The sequence below is a fragment of the Mycotypha africana genome (genome assembly GCF_025528875.1).
Source record: "Mycotypha africana strain NRRL 2978 chromosome Unknown BDF20scaffold_21, whole genome shotgun sequence".
NCBI classification, from domain to species: domain Eukaryota; kingdom Fungi; phylum Mucoromycota; class Mucoromycetes; order Mucorales; family Mycotyphaceae; genus Mycotypha; species Mycotypha africana.
In genome coordinates this window covers 54,915-76,207 of record NW_026515745.1, presented here as the reverse complement: position 1 = coordinate 76,207, position 21,293 = coordinate 54,915, and the positions used below count along the sequence as shown (strand labels likewise).

The 21,293-nt window shown below is 37.3% G+C and overlaps 8 protein-coding genes across 8 annotated transcripts; 6 read left to right on the top strand and 2 right to left on the bottom strand.

Annotated features, from left to right (window-relative positions):
- Window positions 1-23: 23 nt before the first annotated feature.
- BDF20DRAFT_840600 (uncharacterized protein) lies at window positions 24-740 on the top strand (the record flags this gene model as incomplete). Its single annotated transcript, XM_053079411.1, has 5 exons — window positions 24-99; window positions 149-212; window positions 252-345; window positions 381-553; window positions 662-740. The coding sequence occupies 5 exons, from the start codon at window positions 24-26 to the stop codon at window positions 738-740; spliced, it is 486 nt and encodes a 161-aa protein (XP_052930580.1).
- On the top strand, window positions 730-1,840 carry BDF20DRAFT_350242 (uncharacterized protein). Its single transcript, XM_053075254.1, has 2 exons — window positions 730-882; window positions 1,054-1,840. Exon 2 carries the CDS (start codon window positions 1,072-1,074, stop codon window positions 1,702-1,704), a length of 633 nt encoding a protein of 210 aa, XP_052930579.1. The 5' UTR covers window positions 730-882; window positions 1,054-1,071; the 3' UTR covers window positions 1,705-1,840.
- Window positions 1,841-1,975: 135 nt separating this feature from the next.
- Window positions 1,976-3,564, bottom strand: BDF20DRAFT_840598 (uncharacterized protein; the record flags this gene model as incomplete). Its single annotated transcript, XM_053079410.1, has 2 exons — window positions 1,976-3,292; window positions 3,358-3,564. The coding sequence occupies 2 exons, from the start codon at window positions 3,562-3,564 to the stop codon at window positions 1,976-1,978; spliced, it is 1,524 nt and encodes a 507-aa protein (XP_052930578.1).
- A 1,543-nt stretch (window positions 3,565-5,107) lies between these two features.
- Window positions 5,108-6,034, top strand: BDF20DRAFT_840597 (uncharacterized protein; the record flags this gene model as incomplete). Its single annotated transcript, XM_053079409.1, has 4 exons — window positions 5,108-5,218; window positions 5,256-5,324; window positions 5,400-5,792; window positions 5,852-6,034. 4 exons carry the CDS (start codon window positions 5,108-5,110, stop codon window positions 6,032-6,034), a joined length of 756 nt encoding a protein of 251 aa, XP_052930577.1.
- Window positions 6,035-8,261: 2,227 nt separating this feature from the next.
- BDF20DRAFT_350985 (Gti1/Pac2 family-domain-containing protein) lies at window positions 8,262-10,257 on the top strand. Its single transcript, XM_053075258.1, has 2 exons — window positions 8,262-9,246; window positions 9,321-10,257. The coding sequence occupies exons 1-2, from the start codon at window positions 8,513-8,515 to the stop codon at window positions 10,168-10,170; spliced, it is 1,584 nt and encodes a 527-aa protein (XP_052930576.1). The 5' UTR covers window positions 8,262-8,512; the 3' UTR covers window positions 10,171-10,257.
- Window positions 10,258-12,137: 1,880 nt separating this feature from the next.
- Window positions 12,138-13,272, top strand: BDF20DRAFT_350763 (uncharacterized protein). Its single transcript, XM_053075256.1, has 4 exons — window positions 12,138-12,325; window positions 12,432-12,728; window positions 12,799-12,940; window positions 13,018-13,272. Exons 1-4 carry the CDS (start codon window positions 12,322-12,324, stop codon window positions 13,160-13,162), a joined length of 588 nt encoding a protein of 195 aa, XP_052930575.1. The 5' UTR covers window positions 12,138-12,321; the 3' UTR covers window positions 13,163-13,272.
- On the bottom strand, window positions 12,934-18,649 carry BDF20DRAFT_350931 (uncharacterized protein). The gene is made up of 4 exons (XM_053075257.1): window positions 17,263-18,649; window positions 15,632-17,191; window positions 14,972-15,554; window positions 12,934-14,893 (listed from the first exon to the last, which is right to left on the bottom strand). Exons 1-4 carry the CDS (start codon window positions 18,553-18,555, stop codon window positions 13,383-13,385), a joined length of 4,947 nt encoding a protein of 1,648 aa, XP_052930574.1. The 5' UTR covers window positions 18,556-18,649; the 3' UTR covers window positions 12,934-13,382.
- A 173-nt stretch (window positions 18,650-18,822) lies between these two features.
- BDF20DRAFT_840592 (RNA polymerase III transcription factor IIIC subunit-domain-containing protein) lies at window positions 18,823-21,195 on the top strand (the record flags this gene model as incomplete). The annotated part of the gene is made up of 7 exons (XM_053079408.1): window positions 18,823-19,204; window positions 19,285-19,471; window positions 19,549-19,603; window positions 19,676-19,905; window positions 19,985-20,083; window positions 20,177-20,326; window positions 20,409-21,195. The coding sequence occupies 7 exons, from the start codon at window positions 18,823-18,825 to the stop codon at window positions 21,193-21,195; spliced, it is 1,890 nt and encodes a 629-aa protein (XP_052930573.1).
- Between the last annotated feature and the right edge of the window lie 98 nt (window positions 21,196-21,293).

The following is a 21,293-nucleotide window of genomic DNA, read 5'->3' as shown; positions in this document are numbered from 1 at the left end:
AATCTTTCCTCAAATTGCTCAAGATGAATATGAAAAAGCTTCACGCTATCTCACAACAACTCTTGTTCTCTCTATCGATACTGCTCAAGCACTGCAACTGTAAATGAAAATTAGTAAGTCACTATCTACATCAAACAAAATATACAAGACTTAGTCATGAAGAAACGTGATTTTGCCATTACTTCTGTGCTTTCCGAAGCGGCACTTGCAATGTAAATAGTAAGAGGGACTGGAATCTAAAGAAGCAACAGCATTTCACGAAGAGCAACAACGCATACAGATGAAGAAGCATCTCAAGTAGCAGCATCATCTTTTATAGAGTACCAGCAACTCTACCTATCAGATGTAACAGCTATATTATACCGCCTTCTCCTTATTAGATGCCTCCAGCTTCTCCTATTCGAGCTGCCTATAGACTTCAACAAAACAGTTATAATCTCTTGTATAGAGACGCAAATATAGAAGAAAATGTTAAATACAATCCAAAAGTTGATACGATGATATCAATAATGCTCCTTTTAACAACGGTGTATCTGCAGATACAGAAACGTAAGTAAGCATGCATATTCATGGCTGGTTAGTAAGTTTAGAAACCTTATTGTTTAAAGACTAATAGGGCTCTGTAAGAATAAATACATTAAGCTCTGGAATATTAATAAAGTCTCCTTGGTATACTCACATCAAGAATCTACTTCATGCCTTTTTGCAATATTCGTATTCGTACTGTCAGATTGTTATAGTTTCAGTGTGTGTAGTCCCCAATAAATAAAGGTTTCGTAAGGGGAAACAATTGAATTATAATCGCACGTATATAAATCAAGTTGGCTCGTAATATTTCATAAATTGTAAGTAGGCATCTTTTCTGAGAAAGAAAGGAGAGAGGTAACATTATAAAAGAATTCAATCGTGGGGTATAGTAAAAAAAAGGGAGCTATAAGCTCTTACTAACCTTCAACCATAGTTTGGATTATAAAAGGAACGAAAAAGTTAAAACAAGCCAAACTTACAATTCATAGAAAACTTTTACATTTTTTTCTTACTGTATTGAAGTAGTTAATTCTATTGATAATTATGTATAATCACAACCATAAATATGCTCTAACTGTATGTCTGATTGCTATTACACTTGTCTCATCATGTATTGCCGCCACTGTTGAACCATTACCTCAACACCAACAATCGGTTATGCAATACAGTAAGAGGGGTACATTGGACGCTCAACCCATGGTCAAGCTAGCACAAACTGGATTAAAAGGAATCTTGGGTGTCACTAAACATACTGTAGACGGTGAATTTGATATTTTGGGGCGTCACAAAGGTGGTAGCGATAGCGATGACGAGGAGGATGATGATGAAGATAAACGCAGAGGGCGTGGTTCAAGGACGTCTCATCATACAGGATTTGGTACCGATCTCAATAATAAAGTAAAGCATAGAAATCAAGGCAAGGCGAAAAAAGCAGGTACAGCAACAGCAAGTGTTGCTCCAGCTGGTAAGAATGATAACCACGGTAAATATGGTGTGAAACCGATGAATGACACGACAGCCAAGAAGCTGATTAAGAGAAATATTGCCGACAAGAAGAATTACAGAAGGAATGTGTCCTCTGTTTCTGCTCCTTTCAATGTTCAAAGCCCTAAAACGTTCAGTGAGCATGATGATGTGATGAAGAATAGTATGGAGCCTGCAATAGGCAGAAAATAACACTTGCTCAACTTATTTCCAGCGAGGAGATAGAGAAGTAAGATTTAAGATCTGTATATTTTGCAGCTTAAATACCATGCTGCTAATCCTCCCTTAACCACAATAACTATTGTTCTAAATTATTCATAACTCTTTGCATATTATGAGAAGCATTGTTTATTCGACTTTTTCTCAGCTATATACAGCTTAGTCTATTCAAATCGATCTATAAGCATCTATTTCTTGACAATAAATATGCATATTGAAACATAATTTTGAGAGTATATGGTGGTTAAGAGGTAGAACATATTGATTGATACAAGAGCTGATTTTCTAGATTAATGACATTTCTTCTACTATAAGCTGTTGTGGAACAAATTGTGTCGTCTGTGCCCAGACTATGTACGTCCCATAAAATGATCTTATCGTCATTAAGAGATTCTACCGTCCTCCTTATTGCTTCTGTGAAAGCCGAACTACGTCCAGTATTCCAAGCAGTTCCTCTAATAATGCTACAACAGAAAAACTGGGGCGTACGTATAATCATCAATTGACGGGAATAAATGTTTCGCCTGACCTCCTTTAAAAATCGTTCAAAGGCCACCATAAACTCTTTGGGCGAGATTTTCAAATGCTTGATTTCGTTATTGCCTATGCCCAGAACAATCACATCTGCCGTTGCTGCTGTCTCTTGGCTTTTGGTCATGTGTTCTAAAATTGTTTCTGAATGCTCAACAATGTTGTAGTCCGATAGAGCATTATAATATATGCTTGTATTGACACGCCATGCGTTATCAAGGATATAAGGGATTGAAGAGTTTTGAATCCATGGGTATAATGACTTTTCTTCCTCCTCCTCATCGATATTATTGCAAACACATTCAGGCTCTATGATATGTTCGCCATCGTCTATCTCTTTCGTTTTCTTCGGATCTACATTACACTGTCGATGGCCACTGAAGGCTACCGCTTTTAAGTTCCTTTTCAACTGAATGTCTCCCCATGCGTGTAAAACTTTCTGGTTTAAGCATTGTGATATAGTGTATCCTAGACTTTTGAACTGAAGCTGACATGGATCGTCTGGTATAAACACTTTATCTGCTTCCTTGAAATCATTCACAATCGTGCTTTCATAGGCGGCGTGAAAACGTTGATATAGATCTTTATAATATTCATGATTGAGTAATTGCATCATTGCAGTAGGATTTACCCAAGTTCCTGATAACCTATTATCGCTACTGCTACTACTTTTATGATAATTGGAACAGTTAGATAATAATTGCCTCTGCTGCTGCTGCTGCTGCTGCTGCTGCTGAACAACAAGGTAATTGGATGATCTATAATGGAAAGGACGATATTGATGCAATATTGGTATCTCCCAAAAATAAGATCGATATTCGCTGCTGACGTTCAAGTAATAGTTGTCGGGAAAAAGAAATGAAACAGAAGCAAAATAAACATTGGGTTGATTGTGATGTTGTTCTAATTGAATGCTTTTTTTGGTATAATTTCCTACGGCAAACATAACAATGCTATCTTGTGGACCTAAGTGGTCAGATGCTTTCGCGTTGGATGTTGTTGTTATAGATTTGGCTGGTATCGGACCGAGCTGATATAAAATGGAATGACATAAATCAGCTAGAGTATATCAACCATGTAAAAGACTATACTTACTAGTACGACAATGCATATTTCATCACCAGGGTTAATGTACACATTTCCTCTTGTAAAAATGCCGTCCGGCCTAAAGAACATGGCCTTATCCCTCCAACCATCCCAATACATACGATCGCTTGCACTATAAGTAAAGATCAAACGAGTTTTCTTATTAATTATCTTATTTGAAACCGAGACGAAAAAGATGACCAGCTTTACAGCCATTGTACATCAACTAGGTCACATATGGAAGGCTTCTTAAGTGGTATCTGGTTTGTGTTTGCATTCAAACTTGACGGTGTTGACGATGAGGAAGGTGACAGGAAGAGCGGTTTGTAGTTTATGCAGAAACTGGTTATAAAAATACATAGTATGAATGTAATCGTAATGAAGAGCCTGTTTTGTTTTCTGATAAGGTTTTTCTTGGCAAATGTCAGCATTTTTTTAACAGTAATAATAAAGCATCGATAGGTATATTGTTTTGAAGTGAGTGAGAGGATTTAGAGAGAGTATTTCAAAGAAAAAAATAAAATAAAATGAAACAAGATATACAGATTTGAAAGGAGTAAGAGTACCAAGAGTTAAAAAAAAAGAGGGCAAACTGGGGAGTAATAGAAATAAAGACAGGCGACGATCCTTCTTCCTCATCAATTTTATTCTGTAAGACAAAAAAGCCTTTTAAACTGCTGTAACTATTTGTCCTACCTGGAGATTGGTAACCCAAGTCGCGATCATGGACAAAAATGGGTTGCTTCATAAAGTAGCTGGTCGAGTTTTTCTCAAGCTTTCATTTTTATTTTAATAATTTGTTCCATTCTTGAGCAATGGGTTATCTATCACGTCTGTCAAACGGAAACTCAAAACAAAGTGATTCAAATGTGTAATCACACTAAAAAATGATGGTATATCACTGGACTTTATTGGCTAAGCCGAATATGAAGATCTCCTTTAATGGTATGCTAAACGAAATTGCCCGCCTACTTTTCGAGTTGCACCACAGCGTATCACAAAAGAAAAGTTTTTTCTTTTTTTGTTCTGCTTTTCGCTGAGCTTTCATTATACTATAGTATTTTCGGTTTTAATGTAGACTTTTTGGACCCAAAATTGGATATTTTGATTGATTTAATTCAGAAAATTTAAGTCGTCATTTTTCGGACTAGTTACTTTTTACATTTGGATAGTTGTAGTAAACATCCGAGGCCCGCCTCTTTTTGCACGCATTGTTGCAGTAAGTTTCGTCGTTTGATCGACCCAGAAGAATTACGTACATTCTCTTTAGCTGCCATTTGAACTGTTTGTCCAGTTGTATTCTATGTAAATGACTCACAATTCTGTATTCTCATTGACTGCTCAGCATCTCTCTTGATCTAAAATCGTGTCACTTTAGTGTCATTTTTCCCTTAAAGAAAGCAATAACAATAGGTGATTGTATAAATTAAGTTAAACACCTGTTTGTTGTCAGTAACCGATGAGGTGTTAAATAAACGTGTCTCAATTAATAAACGTGTTTCGATTTGATGTCAAAATTTAGCGCGTCTAGATTGTTTTTGTTATCAACATTCTAACAAAAAGTTTCAGTTTCGTTGATACCTTTTCCCTTTTCTTATCAGAGTCTAGTTATATCCTTTAAAGAATTATCAAAGAAGTGTTAACAGTGGATCATCAGGTAGATTAAAATAAGATCTCATCACGAGCTACTCACAACGACTGTACTGTACATATTTTGTTTGTAACTGAATGTTTGTATCTTTTGAGCAGCTTTTTTATCATGCCGTCAAGAGAAGCAAAAGTTTACCTTGAAGCAAAGTTGAAGAAAAAGCAGCAAGAAAATATAGAAATTCAGTTCATGATTGCTGTATTCTGTTTACTATTCGTTTATGTACTCTAACAGAATCGTTGAACCACCAATTTTTTAGAAACATGTTTCGATTGCGGATATGAAGGACATGCCTATAAGGGCTCATACTTGTGTCCAGAATATAATGGTAACAGATAGCTGAAGAGGTAATATTTCCTGTTCATTTTCACTGATATTCTGTTCATACGCTTTTCTAGCCAAGAAGCGAAAGTCCGGAAAAGACGACTACGAAACAAAGCAAGCTAAAGATAAAGGCAAAAAGAGAAGGCTAGAAGCAAAAAAAGCATCGCCATCGAATACTGTCATATGCAAGCACTGTGGTCTAAGTTGTCACTCAACTAAAGCTTTCTTTGCTTGCCAACAACATATTACTACTAAAGCGAAGCTCCTTCGAACAAACTATTCAGATAAGTATGAGCTTTACGCTCGGAAACTGCCGCTTGTAACCTACGTGGACGGTGTTTTTGATGCTGAGCGCAGTATCTTACGGAAAGAGCATGAAGGATTCCAGCAAAAAGTGATTGAGCTGTGCAGATTTATACGGGACGTCACAACCAGAGCGCAGCTTTTCATGAATTACTACATTATAAGAAGCGTAATTTAACTGTTCAGGAATACATTTATGAACAAAACTTTTGATACTGCATCTGTAAGCTAGTCTTGGGCCAAAAAATTATCAACAAAGCCTACATTAACTACACTGTGGCTCTGCAATTTCAATCCTTACAGAAAATGGAAATCGCAGTGACATTCATCAACTGCATTAAATGCCAAAAGTCTGCTACATGGCAACGCTGCAGAATAGCAGCAGAAGCAGCAATGGACAGGCAAATATAAACCCAATGATAGTGAAGTTCGTACTTAACCTCACTATTTTAGCCATTGGTAGCAAACATTACGCACTGTAATAGTGGAACAACTGTATCAAATCTACTCACTTACTATGGACATGTAAGGAAGACATTGAAGTTCATTTACTCAACCATATTGAAAATGATCTATTACGCAGATGATAACTGCTTAAAAACTACATTTTTTCATCTTCAATTTGCTATTCTGAAGAAAGCCCTCCCGCTCCCACATTACCTCCAAAAATGCAGACCTGATTAAATTGCTAAAGGGCATTTATAAATAATCAAATTACTTGAATCATAAAGAGAAAGACTCTACATTCCCATTTACTGTTATCAATTAAAGCAATCCATTTATTCTATGAACAAACTAGTAACCCTTTCTCAGACCAGAGATTAAACATGATATAAGAAAAGCCCTTTCGATTGAAACACTGTTATACATACTTTACTAACCCAATCTCGAGCAACGGTGAAAGCATTCTTTCAATGATCCGAAACGTACTGGGCCCAAAATAACAGAGGTACTGGCAAAACCTCTCAAATATTTTTATTTTTTTCAAGCCGATGCCTAGTCTTACCGTGCTGCTGAAAATATAACTTGTCGGTATGTTTCATGAAAAACTACGGAAGTCTACTCATAACGGTATTCCTCAGCTAAGCATACCTTGAAGAGAAGCCCTCTAAATTAGCAGTGAAAACAAGAAACAAAATGTTAGCAAAGCTCACGGGATCGAATAACCTGATGCAGTAGATTAGTGGGATACTTGAAGAAACAAAGCAGTTAACGCTTCCTCTTCATTATCACGTATAGCCTGCGTTCCAAGAACAACAAATGAAATGGTTACGCTTTCGTTTTTAAATAACTTGACATCATCCCTTTACTAATTTCTACGAAACTACGCAGAAGCACACTCATTACGTGTATAAAGGTGTAAATGCTGCATAATTTTATCGTTTCTCCCCATATAACAAATTGTTTTGTCCAAGAACAACCAAGCATTAGTGCGCTGATGAGCAGTTTATGCGTGGAGGAACAATGTGTTGTGTCAGTATGAAAGCATCTTTTAACTGTATATTCTCGAAAAGCCTGCTCTCGAGAAGCTCTTGATTGCCTAGATTATCGCAATATATTTCGATTTCATGATCATAGCAGTTTCGTGTTCATACGTACACAAATGTTGGTCTTGAATTGTCACCACATCCTTTTTCTTTGGACGTTTCCACAAAACGTGTTATCACAGGGTTGAATATTTTAAGCGAGAGAACGCCCAAATTTTATCGTTCATCAGTTAACCCAGTAGTTCTGAAGATGACATCGTTCCTAAACTGAGGATACGGTTTCGATACATGCTTTTGGCGTCACAAAAAGCAGCATACAGAATAACGTTTGAACATAATAACCAACAGAAAAACCAAAGAAAACAGAAAAAATTTAACTTGTTTCCAGAAAATTGCGACAATGACAACTACTTGAGAAGCATTCAAAAGAAGGATTTTCTACTTCAAAATAAAAGGCCCCGTGGTTCAATTTTTTTTTCATGTCGTACCTTGATGATATCAGCAATGCAACCTCAAGAATATTCAAAAAAAAAAATACAAATTGTTTCAATAAGGATTGAAGCCATTTTGAAACAGTGAGGAAAAGCTGTGTATTTTTTGATGATGAGCATAGCATTTCTTTTTTGATATCAATTATTTTTTGTAATCGATGTGTAAGGAAGTACTTCAATAGCTATCTGTACTAAAGCCTGTTTAAAGCATCAATATCTGTTTTGTATTTAGGGTACGGCTCACATTTCTCTAAATGCATTCCTTCGGTTAGTGTATAGTAAATGTGGGTGGAGGCTTTAAAACTTTAACAAACACGTGAGCTGGTCTATGGTATACTCATCAATGACATGTGAGCTCATTGCTTTTAGCAGTTGGACAGAAAGTAGGGATTCATGCAATACATATTGTTGAGATCCATCTTCCACGAGTATACATAAATCAAAGTCGAAACAAGGAACAAAAAAAAAAGATCGAACACTTAGTTGAAGTAAGTGTAATACCCTTTCATGTTCGTAGGAGCAAATAAGCAATTTGGTAAAAAGCCGACACTGCTTCATATAGTCTCTTATCTCCTCGATTTTCACATAAAACAAACTTTTAGCCTAAAAAATAAACAGTCAGCATCATCTAAACAAAGTAATTACAGAGGTTTTCTTTCTTTGGGTTGTACACATAGAGATGCACTCTTAACCATTCCTCTTCTGTAAGAATACTGTAAAAGTTGAGATCTACTTTTTTTCTTCTGATTCTGTTGAAGCCAATACAATTTCCCTCCTATTATAAATAGAGACAAAACACCATTTCATGTAATATCTTTCCTTCGCTCTTCTTCATTGTTCGGTTTTTGTTACATCCCTCATCTTTTATACCAAACTCACTCCTCTAATTTATTATTCTATTCCTTCCTACAATGAAGGGACATAAATCAACACTTGTCAGAGAAACGTTTTTTGGCTATATTGAAACGACTCGAGACTCTCTTTTACTATTTGAAGCGTGCAAAAGAGGTCTCTTACCACGTATTACCAGACGATTACAAGATAGTGAGCGCATTCTAATGATTAAAAGTGGTGCTATTTTTTGTTTTGACGAAAAAGAAAGCGGTATCAAAAGATGGACAGATGGTCTTGTCTGGAGCCCATCTCGTATCATGGGTAACTTCTTGGTTTATCGAGAATTAGAAAGCAAAAAGCATCAACAATTGCTACATGGCAGCAACAATAAGCAGTTAGGGAAAGAAGCAGTGACAGAAGAAGAGAATGACGACGAGATAGACTATTTCAATTACCATATCATGAAAAATAAAGAGAACAACAGCAGCAACATAAAGCCAAGTAATGAAGATGAAGCGCAGCATCCACATGAAAAAGCAATTGTTGGCTCATTAAGAACAAGCCATTGCTCTTCTTACAAATTCAAGCGGTATGGCTTGATTAAAAAGTCAATCTCATTAATTGTAGATGGCGTGCAACAACATATCATCAGTTACTACAATAAGGAAGATGTCTTATCATGCAAATTTGCCACACCGTCAAGTATCTTGGAGTTATCTACTCTCAAAGTTTCACCAGGTTTACGTTTAAAACAAAATCTTCGCATCCCAGTGTTTATAGACCATCAGCAAGCTGTAGAAGAAGATACTTTGTAAGTAATTTTATGAATCATATTTTTGATCAAATTTGAGCCTGTAAAAAAACTTACCATTTCATTTTACCCAGATCACTCGTCAAACGCAAGCATCAGTATCGTAAACGAAAGTATTCAGATGTGATCAATGAATTCGAACAGCAGCAACAACGGCGTCATAATTCTTATCACTACCATTACCCTACGTATCAGTCGATAGAGAAACAAAACAACAAAAGATTACTGCTAACCCATCCGGATTTGAGTCATAGGTTCAGTTCCCAAATGCCAATGACAGATCACCATAGTAGTGCAATTACACCAACAACGACAATGTCTGTGACACCCAATACGCAGCATCAACAAACTATCCCTGAACCTTCTATCTCATCCAATCAATTTTATTACCCCTCTGCAAGCATTCATCACATGACTTCATCACAACAACAAATCTATGACATAGGTCAGCAAGCTTCTTCTGTTTCAAATACAGAAAGCAGTGTTTTTGATACTGTAGCCAATTCTATTTCGTCCGCGACCAAATGCCTAGCAATGGAACAGCAACAGCAGGCACTACCGCACACAGTGGACACTTCTTCTAATAGTGAATCATCGTTGACGAGCTGCGACTTAAATTCTACCGATACAACAACTACTGCAGCAATAACAACAACAAGAAAAGCAGAATTGCCTGCCTCTTCTGCTGCATCAGGATATGGTAGTGGCCCTTATCACCATCCTATTCTCTCTTCCGTAGAAGAAGACTTTCGTCAGGGTCAAAATCCTCATCAACACTTGTTTTTTTCAAACTCCTTTCATAGCATGAACAATGCCTCTTTAAGCAATAACGGTCATTTCCATTTAGTTTCTGCTAATGCTCATATGGCTGACATGAATTTGTTGCTAAAAGCAGGCTGGAACGAATTCGAAATTCAATTATAAGTAGAATACGTTTTTAAATAAAGTATATACCATATAATTGTTGTGTATAACAATGTTATCAGAAATGCAAATTGCTGCTTCTTGTTTGCAAGCTGGACACAGACAACGAATCTCGCAACTAGCTTTCGAAGACTCTGTGAGTATCATTTTCGGGCCTGTTATGGGGACGATGACTCAAAACGGTAGAAAAAAGTATGCATTTGTAAGAAGTTGATGAAGTTGGTTGTATTTATACACTACAAGAACAGTGCTTCTTTTTGGTTTGTAGCCTGTATATTGTACAAATGAGCATGGCTTGAACAAACACCATGTGAAGTATTCTGTTGCATATTCAGTTGTGCATTGACACATCTATCATAAATCTATTCTCTCAGGGCTACAGAACATTAATAAATTATCAGTTTTTTGCACGCACAAGCAAAAGAATAACAGCAGTTATATGAGAAAGGTGAAGGGAACATTCTCTACCTAGGATCGGTATTGTGCTTTCGCTATGGATGCATTTTTGCATCTTTAAAAGACTGTTGTATGAGGTTATAAAGTGATTAATCAATCAATGCCTTCTTTCTCTGTTAAATAATCAGTGCTATCATCTCAGCGTTCAGACTAGCTTTTCTGTCATTTTGACTAGCTTGACTTTTTTTGACGTTCAGCCTACATAAGCTTGTAGGTATGGGATTGTTCCGGTCGTTCGTAGTTCCATGATCTCATGCTCGTTTTGCTAACGTTTCCGTTAATGTTTGATTTGTTTGTTCACAAAGCCCATTTCAGTCCGACGTTCGTAGTAAGGTGTCGGCAACCGATATTCTTGGAGAAGTTTCAAAGTATACAGATTTGAAAATAGAACTACGGTTGGTAAACCAGCATCTTGAAAATCGACTATAGGTTGTCATATTATTTCTTTTTTCAAGTGTGCATCAATGTTTCCTATTGAAAGGTAACAGTGATCATAAAGAACATACTGCTCAACAACCTATTGCCGATTACACTCGTTAACTGCTAATTGTTATCGTTATCATTGTTCCAGCGGCAATCTGAACGACTTTATCATAAAGACAAGAAGAGGTTTAAAGAAAAAAGTAAAAGAGAGGAAGAATCATCGACGCGATCTGAAAGGCAAAATTGGTTTCACGTTATATCAAATCGGTTGCACTGAAGAAAGAGAACTTCTATTGATGTACGATGTGTCCTCTTAATGCTTTTTAAGAGCAAGTGCATTCTTGATTAGTTACTACAGGTATCTCGTAAACAATGTTTATCTTCTAGGATACAAATAAGTATACATCAGCATTGAAAGCATCTATTGAGGACTAAATAGGCAAATTACCAGAACTGTTGTAGTCGTGGCCAATCGATTTTAAAAATACTTCATTTAAAACCGTGCATAATGAGAGTTATAAAGTGATCTTTGGTACTATTTCAGAGCCAAGCTCATCAGTGCAAAATATTCAGTGCTCTTTGGACCAGAAGGCTTTACAGCATATGCCTTCTGCAGTGGAAATAAAAAGGAAGATGTGGGAGGATCAACTTTAATATAGAAAAAGTCAAGGTTTAATCCAAAAAGTGCATTTTTTCCCTATTTTCCAACGTAAAATGCAAAAGCACAAACCTTCTCTTTCTGGATTAAATTGTCTGACTTCTCCTATTCATAAAAAGTTCTGTCATGAATCGGTGTGGCGCTTTCCCAAGAACCGGATTTTTGTTTACTCAGCAACAACTGTAAAATCACCACGTCATACGGAGAGAGGCATAGTGTGTGGGACAACGAACACAGCTGCCTGAAACCGGAAGAAAATCAAATGCTCAAATTGACCTAAAAATGCAGTGAATCAAATAATTCCCCCTTTTGTTCGACCTATATCTTCTACTGCAATATATCCTTCTCCTGCATCTTCCCTTCCCAAAGGCTTACTCATTGACATCCGTTACATCTCAATTTTATGCCAATGACAAAAGTTACCTCGAATCTACCAATCGCTTCACTTCATCAGGGTAGCACCACGGTCAATGTCGATCCTCATTTAGAGACCACACAACCTTACGACTTCAAATATATTGAAAAGACTGTTTATGAACTATCTGAAAGAGATGATATTTTAGGCAGAGATGTCAAGACCGCCTTGAAAGTGATAGAAGAAGCATATACAAATTATGGGTAAGAGATAGGCACACATAGAACGCAAAAACAGGGATAAGCACTGTTTCAAAAATTAATGACAAGTTACAAAAAATCCTTTATCGCTTTAGATTTAATACTGTAGCATTATCATTTAATGGAGGCAAGGATTGCACAGTGTTATTACATTTAGTAGCAGCCGTGGTATCAAAGTTAAATTTACATCGTGATAATGGACAGCGAATCCGTACAGTGTTTGTCACCTATCCAAATCCATTTCCTCATGTCGATGCGTTTGTTAAAGTGTGTATACAGCGATATAAACTGGAATGTGTTTATATACCAGGGCCAATGAAGAATGCATTGCAGCAATATTTAGATGGATCGAAACACCCCACAGAAGCAATATTTGTAGGCATTCGTAGAACGGATCCTTATGCTCGTAAGTTGATGAATATCGAGAGCTATGAAAAAAAGGACGTGCTCCACTGACAGTAAACTCTTCTTTATAGAACACTTGACACATTTCGATCAAACGGACAAAGGATGGCCTGACTTCATGCGAGTACATCCTATTATTGATTGGAGTTATAAAAATATCTGGGATTTCATATTCCAGTTACGTATACCCTATTGTTCCCTATATGATGAAGGGTAAAGATGAATTACTCGTTTGCCGCTTTCGACTGTAACGGGAACTGATACCACTTTATTTTTTTCTGATCTGATAGATATACATCACTAGGTAGCATGGAAAACACTATTCCGAATCCAACCTTAAAAGATCAGAACGAACCGAGTGGCTATAGACATGCTTGCAAATTAGAGAATGAGTTGCATGAACGTGATGGTAGAATTGCTTCATCAAAAAAATAAGCATGTATATTAGGATACTGGATTGCTTTTGATTAGAGCATACTAAAGCGTCTTTGAATTAATACTCATCTGTTATCAGCAAGAAAATCAAATATTCCCCGCCTTATTATACAACATGTATCAAAAATAGAAACTGTCATTCTTTAAATCCTTAGTTTATTAAAATGCGCGGATATATTGTATAAATGATTTGAATAAATAAAAGGGAAGAACAGAAAATTTATTCCGTGAATTTGAATAAATCATGTACGTATTTTTCCAAGACAATATACTTGATACACTCTGCAGGTGCTGCTGCTGCGACTGTTGTTGAATCTTGTTCTATCAATTTAGTTGTCGTATTTGTTGAAGAAGCAACAGTAACATTATTAGCAGAAGTGTTAGCTGTGGTAGACAAAATCTTTGCCACAACAGTTTCCTTGGCTATATTATAAATCGATTTGACTTCTTCCAACAACTTTTCACTATCACGTATGCTGCTACTATTGCCACCGCGTCCCCCTCCTCTTCCTTCTGAATTCAGATCTACTTTTAACACATGACAAACCTTTTTCAATATGAATAAATTGATCCACATGAATAAGTACTGCTTGTGTTCAGTAATCAACTGATTCACTATCATCTGTTTTGACGAAGACATAGGTGATGTATTTGATGAAAAGATGCCTAAATGTCTCTTGTATGCCTGATATGCATTTTGAGCAGTTAGTAACACTCTTTGTTTCCTTTCATTCAAATCCATTTTGCTATCCACTGCATTCAGATCACTCATTAAGTATTCATTCGTAATCTTTAAATAGTTGTTTGACTCGGTGTCATTGTATTCCATTAATTGAGCTGCCGTGATCTTCGACATGGGCAAATAAAGTATGTATACAAGTAAGAGTAGTTGCTTGGATTGGAATAAGGACGATGGTAGACCATCGTATAGGGTATCGCTGTCAAACTGGAAATTTATTTGTTGTGCGTACAAGCTGGCTATTTGATGAGCGAATGTGAATGCTTTGTTTTTGGATAGAATCTTGTTCATTTCATGAAAGACAAACTGAACAATAGCTGTATTGCCCTGATGCGTTGCCAACATCGAAGAGTTGGTGTTTTTGGTGATAGCTTCTGCTATCAAATCGCGTAGTTTTAGATCAAAGCCCACTTCTACAATTTCTGGCGCGTCTAAAGATTCATTTACAAGCTGTATCGACTTCTTCAAGGACAATAATAGCTTCTTCGTACCAGCATGGGATTTGTTTCTCAATTTAGCCGAAATTAAAAACATCAAAAATGATTTAAGTACGGCAATAAAGAGATACTTCTTGTCATTGCTGTTACGAATAGCTAATCTTCCATAATAGGACAACATGGAGAAGAGGATGTTGATACAGCCTAGAAAAGTCGGTTTTTCAAGGTTCATCCCTCCTTCAATAGAAAAAGTCCTGTCCCAATTGACAACGAACAATGATTTGGGTTGATAAGGTTTTCCGTCAGTAATCAGATAGTCTATCCAAGACTCGCAAACCACATAAGGAACATCTTTCATAACTTGGAAATAATGAATGACCATCCACAGATGGTATTTATCTTCATCCTCTATGAGAAAGGTAGTCTCTAAGGGTAGTATCTCAATACGTGTTGTGCTGATGTTATTCGATTTCCCATTTGTCAATAACTGAATAACTTCTGTTTGATATCCCACACAGACTAAGCGGGTTAACAATTCAGTCGTAGAACGGGAAACTAAAGTATAAAAAGATAAACAAAAAGTATTATACCCCTTTTTCTCAGAACCCATCTATATTAACAACGTGCACTTACCGAAAGCTTTGTCGTCTCCTTTTTGCTCCATCATGGTAATTAGATACTGCCTCACCCATTCCATCATCTCCTTTTTGTCATTCCGTTTGTACAGTAGCCATTGCCAAAAAATATCAACCGAAAAGGGGAACGATGCCATGCCTTCTTCGTACACCTGTTGAATAATCTCTGCATGCTGTTTCAAAGGATCAAGTTTGGCTGGATCGGCATAAATGGCTAGTTCCAATTTTAAAGCCGCAAGGTATTCGAATTGTGAATAATCCTGTGTCAATGCACACAAAAGTTGGTAGGTTTCGTTTAACTGCTGGTATCGGATGGTTACATTCAGCAAATATCGACTCATGAATAAAGCAGTCATGTCAAAGTTGCTTGGAATATAATTTCCAATTGTACGATAAAGTGTATCCAAAGGTTCGGTACAACGCTTGTTCAACGCATGAAAGGGTTGCGACGTGAATTTGAGCATACGGAAGAGAGGACTAAAGAAAATGATTGGATGTTTGAAATTCTGAAAAAGAGACTCTACAGAAGGATTGGAACAGATGGTGTTGGTACCATAACACCAACTATTTTCAATGAAACTCTATAAGCAAAGTGACGGAAAAATTAAAAGTTGGTAAATCAGTTTACAGGTAAGTTCAGCATAGCCTTTTGCTATACCTTATTTGCACCCAGACAGGTACTTATTGTTGCTGTATAATCATCCACTTTAAAAATTCTTTGAACATCTGGCACTATTTGTGAATTATTCTTGGTACTGTTGCTATCTGCAGTAGCACTTCTGTCTTCAAATGCGGCAACCGCCTGACGAATTTCTTGTTCTACTTGAAGCAAAGTATTGCTAATAGCTGTTTTATCAGATTGTTGATACTGAGGGTTCGACTGCTGTTGTATTGTTGTCGCTTTCATCGTTGGTGTTGTTGTTGTGCTTGTCGAAGGAACAGCAATTAATGTTTTTAAACGTTCCGACAACGAGATGGTATTCGTCGTAGAGGTACTTGTAGGAATGATGGGTATAGCCGTCGAATCGTCCAAATTGTTTACAGTGGGTGATGGCCTTGCAGCGGCCTTTTCATGACGTTGCTGTTTTCGCATGTTAGGGTGATGATTTGAAGGAATTTGCCGCTCAAAATATGGTAATTGTTGTGGGTATCGATTAGGATGCTGTTGCTGCTGCTGCTGATGATGATGCCGGAAATTAGAGAAAGGACTACGAGCTGGATAAATATCATTATAGCGATCATTTGAGTTGCTCACTGGCTGACGATATAGATAATAGGCCGCTTTAGGAGATGGATGATGCTGACGCTTTGTACTGGTAAGCTTATCTTGAGCATAATTCTCATCCAAAGCACTTGGTACTATCCTATCCGCATCCCCTCCCGTTTTCCTCTTCTTCTTATTTTGGTTATTATCAGGTATACTAGACGTTGAACGTCGAATCTGCGGCGGACGTAGCTGTTGCTGTTGATGCTGATACCTAGGCTGCTTTAGTTCTCCAGCTTCCAATACAGTAGCATTCTGCATAAAAGATAATCTTGCTTTCAAACCCAATAAATCCACCTTCCTCTTCTGTTCCTCGTCTTCTAAAGTTGCCATTTCTTTTTTCAATGTCTCCACATAAGTCGTAAGAGTACGAATAGATTCTTTTAATCCAATAATTTGTGTGGATGTCTCATTAAGTAGCTCTTCATCATCTTCATCTTCCGAAGAAGATTCAATAACAAGATATTCAACATCGTCTTCATCGCAGCAAAACGGCACAGCTTCAGTTGATTTTGCCATTGTAGGGGACTCGGCAGCTACGTCCGTAACGCTATCATTCTTCTCTTTCTCCCCTTCCTCAAGCGGAGTCAGACTATCCAAAGAACAGGTGCTAGTATCATTGTGATGAATGTCTTCCATAACTATGTCTGTAGCTGATGACACATTCGTTGATACATCTTCACAGTCAATTTCGCTTTCTTGGAGTAAGGGTGCACCGATGCTACCACTGCTGTCTACTACGCTGGTATCTATGCTATTTATTTTTCCCTCTTCGACTTCTTTTTCAACATTGTTATTACTGTTCTCCCACGCTAGCGCTGTTTGTGTTTCCTTTTCGATGTTTGAAATAATCTCTTTCTTTTCATCCAAACGTAGATCTTTAATATCAGCTTTAGTTGTAGCATTATTGGAAGGATAAGGATGAATGAGAGTGGGTTGTATTCTTCGTTTTAACTATCAAAGAAAAGGGAAAGAAAAGTTAAATATCTGTTTTCTGTTTCTACTCGACATTTTCTCAAACCTACGTTATAATCAGGAGGTTTAGAACTTGATGGAGGACTTGGGAAAACGGGAGGCGTAAGGCGCATTCGTGGCTTTCGTTGTCTTTTCCTTGCGGGTTTAGAGACTCCAGTGGATGTCAAAGCTTCTTTGCTTTCTGCGGAATTAGAGATGTTAGCTGATGTCAAATCTCCTTTGGCAGTCAAAGGAGTATATTGATCGAACCCCAAGGCCTCCTTTGATACTCTTTTGCTCATTGCTTCAATCTCTGCCTGCACTTCACGATCCGCAAAAATATCATTATGTATGCTCATAGGAACCGTTGTCGTGTTGGAAAGAGAGGAAGAAGGAGGAGAAGAGGTATTGAAAGTAGATGCATCTATACCGTCCATCGCAGGAGATGCGACAGAAACTGGAGTATCTACTTCCATTTTTTCACCTTCACTATCACTTTCAATAAGGACGACACTTCTCTTCTGTTGCTGTTGTTGACTATTATCCATTGATTCGTTTGCTGCTGAAACTGGCACCCCTTCTACTGCTTTTTTTTCTTTCTTTAAAATCACTCTTTCATTTTCTAAATTCTGTTTCTCAGTAGTCAATTGTTGGATCACTTGCTGTTGTTGTTGTTGCTGTTGTTGTTGTTCTTCTCCATCTGTAACTGTGGATACTTTAGTTTCTCCATTTTCTGCAGGAAGCTGTTGCTGTTGTCGCTGCTGCTGCTGCTGCTGCTGCTGTTGCTGCTGTTGCTGCTGTAGTTGTTGTTGTTTAATGGATAATTGCTGTGCTTCTTCCATCTTGCGAATTTTCTCTTTTAATTCTTGAATTTTGATTTCTGTCTCTTTCAATTTATACGATTGACCATAACTGGTTGGGCTGGGTGTGGAGACGGGTGGCCCGTATGGCGATGATGGAGGTACTGTTGTTATGGGTGGTGTCCACTTGCGTGTTGTGTGATAGTAATTGTCATTCATCTCATCACCATAGTATTGGAAGTCACCGTTGTTATAGTTTCCGTAGTGATTGTTATCCTCATAATAAACCGGGTCTTTATCTTCTGGAAGAGTTCCATACCTCGTCTCTACTATTTCGTTAAATTCTTTATCACTGCCGGTGACAAAACAATATTTGAAGAGCTCATCTGTTTCATCGTCTTTTTCTTGATCATATTTCGACGGTATAAAAGGAAAGTTAAAATGTTGAGGTGGTTGGAGTTGCGTAGGCGATAAAGCAACAGAAGAAATTACAGACATCGTGGAGTTTTCTTCGCTACTATTACTTTTTTTAGAGTTTTCATCACCTTTAATATGCTCATCCATCTTTGAGCAAAGCGTGATCGATAAAACAGAGAAATAACAAGGTATGGAAAAAAAAGGGTAAAGATAATTAAAAACAAAAAAAAATGTTTTCGCGACAAACAAAAAAAAAAAAGCAGAGAAAAACTGAGCTGCAGATTTTTGAAGTGGAGTGAGTGATTAAGGAATGATATTCAAATAATTGCCTTGCTCTTCCTTTCGCTCAGATCTATACATTTTATATCAATCTATCGTTTTCCAACTTGGAATGAATTTGCTTGAATAAGCGCAATGTCTAATACAACTGTTCAAAAACAAGAAGTGATGGACGATGACCATAGTGCGCCCATTTTACCGATACCTGATAAACAATACCTTTCAGTCGAATATCCAGGCTGTGTAAAACGGATCAATAAAGCCATCGCAACATTAGGGGGTGAAAGGGCATTAAGTGATGCTCTCTCAAATAATCGTCGGGTCCAGCTAAGCTATCGACGGGGAGATCCATTTTCTCATCCCATCAATAGTGACACCGTAGCTTGTGCGAAATTATTGGTCAAAGTAACTAGGCGAGTGAAAAGGGACCGCAATACTGGTGAAGTAGTAAAAGAAGACCATGATGGATACAAAGTAGAAATTATGGGCAAGATATTCAAGACTGTACGATTTAGAGGTATTTAACTTGTTGTATAGTTACAGAATTTTTGAGAATTAGCGAGCAATCATATTTAACTTGGTAAACAACAAGAATAGCTATGGCAGATTTCCAGTACCTGGTTCACAAGACAGATAAGATACGTCAATTAAAAGGAGCCTTATTACGCGGTGATGTCGAATCCATCATGAAATATGAAGTCCCAACTGATGATGATGATATGAACAACCTGCGTATCATACCTCCACCTATTTTTTCATCGCTAGATACGCCCTTCGGTTATGGGTAAGAGAAACGATGAATGTATAATTTATGCAAAAGGAGACTAGAGTATTGATAGGTACTCCAAAAAAAAAAATTAGGTATCGCCAAAGTGCGCCAGTAATAAGAGTGAGGGTTAAACAACCCGACGGCACCGTAAGCTTTGTTGTTGAGTTTCCCTTATTCATTGAATTGTTCCTTACCGATTTATCTTACCGACAACTATAGTACAAAGTCAAACTGATTAACCGTAAACAGATGAATTCTCAGCAGATTACCAGTATCCAATATCATGAAGAAACTGTACCTACTCAATCACTCTATAGCCTGAAACCATTCGAAAAGGATGAAGATAAAGCCGTTTGTGATAAAGTGAAAGAATTATTTGAGAAAAGACCTGTATGGACAAGATTTGCTATCAAATGTGAACTACAGTTTCCTGGAGATAAGATTTCACAGTAGTTATCTCACAATTGCTTTTTTTAATAATCCCAAAGAAACGCGTGAACTGACGGCAATACTATTTACGTTATATAGTATCCTGGTACATCATGCTTATACATTTTCAAATGGTCCTTGGAGAGAATGTTGGATTAAATATGGTGTAGATCCCAGAAAGGACGTAACATACCACATGTAAGAAAAAAGTCTTCTCACCTTCTCAGATGATATCTTATAAAACCAACATATCATCCATTCTTTCATAATTTTTTTTTTTTTCTTGAACAGTTATCAATTAATTGATATAAGAAGATATTATCATCCAAATTTAAATGATAATCCAAAAAGAGTACTGACCCTTCGTAAAAATGCACCAAACCTTACAGCATTGACCACACCACAAGCAGTAGCCAAACAAATAGAAAACTCGACACCGTTGTAATTTTCGTTCTATGTTTGTTTGTTTGTTTGTTTATTTTTGATAACCATTCGAATGGGTCGCTCATATTACTTTACATAGAATTCCCGGTAAGCAAGACTACATCTTCACAGGCGTGAGTAAGCCTGGTGCAACCAATGTCTATCAGGTCTGTGATTTGGCAGATCCTGACTTTGTATCTTTCAAGAACAATCCGCTGTACCTAAAACAAGAACCGACGAAAGATGCCGGCTTTTATTACCAATGTGTCTTTACTCGGTTGCGTAAATCAGTGCGTAAGAAGTACCTTGATCTTCTAGAGCGAGGATCTGCAGAATCTTTGGTGGATGATATTACAGATGGGCTAGATAAACTGATCAATGCAGAGAAGGAAAAGTCAACAACCACGGCGAAAGATAATTATGGGAAGCAAGAGTCTACGACGGCTAAAAAAAGCTTATTATTACAACAAGCACAACAAGAAGAGATAGGAGGGGAGAATGATAGTATCAGTTCAGATACAGTTGAAGAAGCTGCTAGACAAGCACTTGCGGAAATGAGCCGAGCTGTTCACGGACATGATGTGAAGAGTGATGCAAGTCGTAATAGTCATACCGATGCTGGTAATAACAGAGCTACTGTTTCCCCTGTAGATACTAGTAAGATTACGAATAAGCGGCTCAAGGATGTTGTAGATGATTATATGAATGAGCTCGAAAAGATCACTGAATTGGACGATGACGAAGTGGAAGAAGTAACTGCTGTCGAAGAGGAAGAAGAAGAAGAAATAGGTGATGAGGAAGAAATGGATATGGTAGACTACGATGAGGATCTAGTAGAAGATAATGAAGAAGAAACAAAAGAACAACATCCTACTAGGAAAAGTTAACTCGACTGACTGCTCATGCCGATGATGGAAGTGACAGTTCTGGTCTACCAACACAGAAATAAGGTTGTCATTCAAATGCTCAGCACTTATTTTGACTG